The following is a 6,356-nucleotide window of genomic DNA, read 5'->3' as shown; positions in this document are numbered from 1 at the left end:
CAGACGCAAGAGCCCTTGTGCACCTTGACCATGAACTCGACCTCTTCCACGCAGTTTGCCGGCTTTGTCGTCCACACCACGCCCAGGTCATGCTGTGTCGCCTGCGCTGTCTCCGTCACCTTTTCCTGTGTGGCTGAGCATCCTGTAGCGCGGGGTCCTCGCGCTGGTGAGGAGGCGAGTACACTGCCTTCCGTACTGAGAGTCAACTGCAAAGAGGCACTGTTGTATCCGGTCAGCTCTCCCACTTCGTCCTTCTCCCATTCGCGCAAGGAAGGCAGAGAAGCAGGAGGGTGGGGGGCACGCGTTGATTGAGTGTTAGTGAACCTTTGACGGCCTGCGAAACCGAAGGGCATGGTTGAGGAGCCGGAATGGGGAGTGGGGCTATCGTTACTAGACTGTCGCAATCGTGCCGTGATAGAATCTTTTCCTTTGCCGTGCCTGTCACCGCTTCCCGAGCTTGAAGGCGTCATGGGAAGCTGCTGTCCCTGGACGCCGCGTGTTTTCTTGGTGCGTGCGGGGTTAGTAACCTCATCGCAAGCGGCCCGCTTTTGTCCTTTGGTGAGTAGCGAGGGACCGGTATTCCCTCTCTCTGTGAAAACGTCCTTGATCTGTGAGGACTGGCTGTGAGACGGTTTTTGGGGGAACATGGTACAGTCCTGAGACGCGACAAGTGAGTACAGTGTTGGTTAGGTCAGTATATGCGCTCACTGGGCCGGCGTAGTGCTCCGCCAAGTGTTTCGACATTTCCAGCGGAAAACCCATAAAGTTGCAGGACGTTTGTGGACATCCCCAGCCCTTGTTTTCAAAATCTTGCAGATGGAGGCGCTCGTCTGCTCGTGGTGTCAGTGTATACGACGTCTGCAACTGTGAGGTGCTCACGGAAAACGGTGACGGTCAATGGGCCGGAGTCGGGGCTGCAGTGAGAGTGCATGTGTCGGGGGATCTCGTCATCTGAACCGAGTTCGGCATCACAAAAGCAGCAGGTCAACATGGTGGGCTTTGGTCTGGTCGTGGTGTGAGGATGGGGAAAGAGCTCCCTCGAGCTGGGGTTTCTTCAAGTCAGTGCGGGCTTCGATTTGGAGTGTTCTCCTTTGCCCTCGATCAAAGAAGGCGATCAACTGCCACCGCCAGAAGACATCAGTAATTCGACACCTGTTAAAGTAATGTTGTGCTCCAGGATTAGCTCTGCTCCACGCACATCACATGCCCGACGTACACCCCGGGCCCCAGACAACTACCCGGCACTACCAGCTCAAACCGGTGTCAGCCCGCGCAGGTCAAACCGGCGATGGCGGCTGTAGTGGCTGCTGCCCCCGTTGAGCCCTCAGCCGCACAAATCGTCGCATGCGCTCCCATGGACAAGACCTATCACATGCTGCTCAATCGCCAACAACGAGCCGCCCTCCAGGTTCAGCGTATCACCACCCGCATTCGGGAGGTGGATGCGTGGGCAAAGGTGACCTTCTGCGGTGTGCGCTTTACGCCCAATAAGATTCTCCTCACTTTCTTCCATAACTCGCTGGTTAGCCTCATCAAGGATGCGCTGCGAGCCATCCGGGGACTACTGAGCATAGAGCCGCGTGCTCCGGAGATTAAATGTAACGCTCCGCATCTTGACCGCGCCACAACGTGGATGTCATGCAGACCTGCCACTTCTATTTACTGATGACGTTGCAGCACATCATGTCTTCTTGGAGGTGAGTTTTACTCGACGCTGCCTCTCTGACTGCCAACCACTCTTACGAACGGTGTGCATGCGGCCTTTGCAGCCATTATTGACACATCAGTAAATGTGACTGTCCTCACTGTCATCAGTGCAGGGGACGGTGGCTAGAAGCCATTTCACCTGAAACCTAACGCACTTCTGTTAATCATGCTTATTTGACGATCAGCGACGGCGATTGCGTCTCGACGGTATTATTGACGTGTCAGTATTGTTCGACCCGCTTCATGATAATTTAGGTAAATGTTGGATACGGCGGCTGTAGGTGAATGGCAGCAGTCATCAATGGTGTGGATGGGACACACCCACATGTCAGCAATTCCAGTTGTCGGGTTCACGCATTATTCTATAGTAGAAAAGATGAAGGGTGACCATTTTATGACGTGTCAGAAATATTGGATCAGCCCTCTGCAAACTTGGCGAGTCACAAGCCAGGCACATTTCAAGTCGTAGTGCTAATGTGCGTTTCCATCAACAAATTATAACTTTGGAGTGTACCTAGGTAGAAATTGCAATAGATACTGATGTGTCAGAATATATTTCAACGGGCATTCTCGTCATTACTGCTGTAACGTGAGCAGGTATCAACTGAGAATAGTTTACTTGACTTTCAGAACCCAACTCGAACCCAGAAGCGAGAACATGCTGTCAGAGTTGTTCAATGTGATCACGTGACCTACGTGTCGGTGATTGCGCATCTTTGTCGCTGTCTTCAAGTCCTTGTTGAGCATTATTTGGAAACCGGTTTTACTTGGTCTCCTTTGCGCTCAACTTCTGCATCCTTCTTCCTGTCTTCTGTCCTTTGCTTACCTCCCATTCCGCACTGCTCTATATTGACTCTCTGAGCCGTCCCCCGTCTTTCTGCTTGCGTCGAGCAACCGTTGGAAACTGGTTTTACTCGGTCTCCTTCGCGCTGAACGTCTGTATTCTCATTGGCGGCTTCCGTTCTTGGTGGATACCGGTCATACTTGGTGTCCCACTCCTTAGCCTCTCTGCCTCCCTTGAGCACCCGTTGGACACCGGTTTTACTCGGTTTCCTACATGTCCTACAGGTTGTTGAATCTGCTGTCGTTGTGGCTTGGATTAGCCTCCCGTTGGACATCGGTATTACTGGGTCTTCCTCCTCCCTACCTGTTTTAATCACCATTTGATCTGCCGCCTCCCGCCCCCGCCCTGTCTTCTCGACGCATCCAGGCATCTTGACCAGTCTCTGTCGAGTGACGCTCGTGTCCAACTCGATCTCTATCTTCCTTCCGTTGCGATAGACTTGCGACTTACAGTTCGCTCGATGTATGTGTACACACTATGTGATGTCGTCATTTCACTCTCAACGTTTTTGTAGATGGAAAATATTGAGGTTCCCAATCAGGTTCCGGTTCCTAAGAAGGCAGTGAAACCTTACCGGTGTCTCGTACAGGGCGGCATGGTTTACTCCATCAAGGGTGAATACGCACCGGTCAGAGTACATCCTGATCTGCTAGACGACGTAGTAGACCCGATGGAATTAACGTATCTGCGGCAAGATCTCAAACGCTACTTTCACCTGGCTTTTGCACCCCGCGAACTGGACTATGAGCATGAGATGCTCAGCACGCTTGCGACGATCATGGTCGAGCCGCATGAAGGGTGTTTCTGCCTTCATCCCGATGCCCAAGCTCAGTGGCACCGATTGGAGTGGATTTTACGATACAACACGGACCTGATGATTCAAAAATGCAACTTCGCTTGGCCCATAAATTTCACTAGTGTTATCTATCCCAAACCGTTGACGTTTGGCTACTACAGCACTCACAAAACCAGGAAGATGGCCCATCGGTGTGCACAGAAATCTCGAGAAGCGTTCAAAGCCCTCCTCGGATTGGCATCGCTGTTGGACATGGATATCTGCAGGCAGTCTAACGTCAATTACGACGATCTTGACGATATGGCCCACCTGGAAAAACCTACCGCCAAGTTACTGCTGAAAGAGAATTCCAGCATGTCCCAGCGAGAGGCCTGTGAGTTCGTGTCGCTCCTTTCCCCAAGTCGGTTGAGTCCGCGAGTGGGTGTGGTCATCAAACCCACTACCAATACGTCCATGTCCAGAGCCATAGCCAATCTGTTGAACAGTGGCATCGATAATGTATGGGTTTGCTGGGGCCCTGCCGAGTCTCCATTCCCCCGTGATTGTAACTTAATCTCGGCGGTGCAGGAGTCCTATCCCACCAGGGAGCAGATCCAGGTCACTGTCGGTCTTCCTCCTCCCCCTATGACTGATGTGTCGTGGCAGCAAATGCTGCAGCCGTTCACGAAGCAGCGTCGCGGCGAGACCGCGTTGGAATTTATTCGTCGTCGATTTTTTGAGCAGCAAAGTACTGTTCGCAGTGCCACCAGTCACATGGTGACCGTCTGGGATCGCAATCGAAGAAATGCCGCCACGGGAGGAGTATTGTCTTGCCATCTTCTGCAGACGTTTTATTGGGAACGACGAGGGTCTGAACGCATACGCGTCAAGGTTCCCCACATGCACATTTACATGTTTTACCAACGTCCCCTCACTCATCGAGTGTACAACGCCATAGACAACGAGTGGGACATATGCACCAACTTTGACAGTCAGCAGTATCGCTCCGAAATTGAATACTCACGGGCCGTTTTCGATCCCAGTCAGTACCGCCTCACTGTGGAGGAATTTGATCAGTACTTCCCGTTCAATTTCGTGCGAGGGATATTCATCCCTGACAAACATCTTACTGCACAGCAAATGCCAGATGAGCCTTTGCCTGGCCATGATAATGATGACGCAGCGCGCATGCCAGATGAATCATTCCCTGGCCATGATAATGATGACGCACAGCAAATGCCAGATGAGCCTTTCCCTGGCCATGATAATGATGACGCACAGCAAATGCCAGATGAGCCTTTCCCTGGCCACGATAATGATGTCGCAGCGTGGATGCCAGATGAGTCGTTCCCTGGCCATGATAACGAGGACGAAGCTCATCCTGCCGATGCAACGATGGAGGAAGTCGATGAAAGTTTGGACCAGCCTCAAGAGGTCATTGATATGAGCGCGAGAAACCCATTCGTCGAGAAGACGTTACCTCCGCGTCCGTTATCTGAGCCTGTCGACCTCCAAATCGTTTTTCCTGCAGTGAAGGAGATCGTGCGACAACGCTACGGGATCCAGTGGGTTGAATCAGCCATGAAATACGACTACGCGTACAAGATAAAATGGCCTAACTGCCTGAAGACCTTGTTAGTGCCCGAGATCAAAGACATTGATCCTGACGTCGAGCAAGTCCTCTGCAAATTTGTTGACGGTCTTGTAGAAAAGGGTTGCATCAGTCCCCAATGCGACTTGAGTGATCAGTGTCCTCGACGGGTCAAGGACGTTGCCATCCCGTACCACATACATAAGTTCAAGCTTCCATCTATTCAACTGCCCAGCGCTCCTTTACACGCAAACGTACATGCGCTGCAGCCATCCGTTCACCGCACAACGAGGTATCGTTACATGCTCCAGCCCCAAAAGCCTCAGTTAGTTCGACCATGGTCACTCGCGCTGCACAGCGCTATGGATGTCTTGCATCTCATCCGTGAGCAGTGGGGGCCCCATCCCGAAGACATCATCCAAGAGGTGTTCTCTCGGGGGATCGCATTTTCCACTTACATTTACGAGCCTGTCGTTCCGGTCTCGGTGCAGCGGTCTCTCCTGCCACCCATTCAACGGTACAGGAAGGTGGGCTGGAAGCCCACAGAGACCGATTACCAGGAGTACCTGACCCACAGACGTCGTCTTTTGGAGAATGAACCTCGCATGCGTGCAGCGGCTGCTGCTGGCGGTATATTGTGGAGATTAACCTTTGATTTCTTCGACTCCCGGCCGTTGTCTCTATCCAACCCTTCAGCGAGCATTGGTTCTGGCCCACCAGTCATCGATGAAAACTGCAAGTTTTATGATGACTTCCTCATGCAGGAAGACTTGTACACCCTCTGCGGCGTATACTTTGTCGGTACGTGGCACGCATTTTTTTCTCAGGCGATAATTGATTTCGTGTGTCAGATAATGGTCGAAATATGTGCAAGACGCTTGCAATTTGGCCCGATCCGGTCTTGTGACATGCATCTGGATTTGAAGGATACATGTGGACTCCGACTGTGGAGCAGTATTATCTCAAAAGGATCTCTGCATTGGAAAGCGGCAAAATCACCATTCGTAGCCACGACGAATGGCACCAAAGTATCAAGATGTACAAAGCATATGTTGTCAATTTCATGAACAAGTATGAGGAGCGGGCCGTCCATGTGCTAGACCGGACAACACCATGAAGAGACCCTGAATGAAAATTTACATGGTGCTGGTAACGTTTGGTTTTTGTCATCCACAGTCGTGATTGTATCTAGCCGACACTCCTGCTGTAATTTTATCTCTGAATGTGATATTCTGACGTGTCACATAACGCAACCAACCGGCAGAATCCATCACAGTGTCATAGCAAGTATATCATCTGCACAGGTAACCAACATGTCCACCACTTCTTGCATTGGATACTAGACCTCCATGACGGTGAAAGAGCGATAACACATATACTGACGTGTCAGTAAACGGATATGATTCACATTGAGTTGCACAACTCCCCACAGTTTTCTT

General features: G+C 51.5%; 3 protein-coding genes across 3 annotated transcripts; 1 reads left to right on the top strand and 2 right to left on the bottom strand.

Moving 5' to 3' along the window:
* Positions 1-23: 23 nt before the first annotated feature.
* Positions 24-991, bottom strand: LAESUDRAFT_765199 (uncharacterized protein; the record flags this gene model as incomplete). The annotated part of the gene is made up of 3 exons (XM_040913599.1): positions 24-656; positions 709-830; positions 880-991. Coding segments are annotated over 3 exons (867 nt in total), but the record flags the coding sequence as incomplete, so codon positions are not given.
* A 1,462-nt stretch (positions 992-2,453) lies between these two features.
* LAESUDRAFT_718501 (uncharacterized protein) lies at positions 2,454-2,921 on the bottom strand (the record flags this gene model as incomplete). Its single annotated transcript, XM_040907442.1, has 1 exon — positions 2,454-2,921. One exon carries the CDS (start codon positions 2,919-2,921, stop codon positions 2,454-2,456), a length of 468 nt encoding a protein of 155 aa, XP_040757531.1.
* A 2,514-nt stretch (positions 2,922-5,435) lies between these two features.
* Positions 5,436-5,711, top strand: LAESUDRAFT_617459 (uncharacterized protein; the record flags this gene model as incomplete). The annotated part of the gene is made up of 1 exon (XM_040903232.1): positions 5,436-5,711. A coding segment is annotated over one exon (276 nt), but the record flags the coding sequence as incomplete, so codon positions are not given.
* Between the last annotated feature and the right edge of the window lie 645 nt (positions 5,712-6,356).

Source organism: Laetiporus sulphureus, assembly GCF_001632365.1.
Source record: "Laetiporus sulphureus 93-53 unplaced genomic scaffold LAESUscaffold_112, whole genome shotgun sequence".
Lineage (NCBI taxonomy): Eukaryota > Fungi > Basidiomycota > Agaricomycetes > Polyporales > Laetiporaceae > Laetiporus > Laetiporus sulphureus.
The sequence above is the reverse complement of the archived record's forward strand: the minus strand, read 5'-3'. Positions and strand labels throughout refer to the sequence as shown.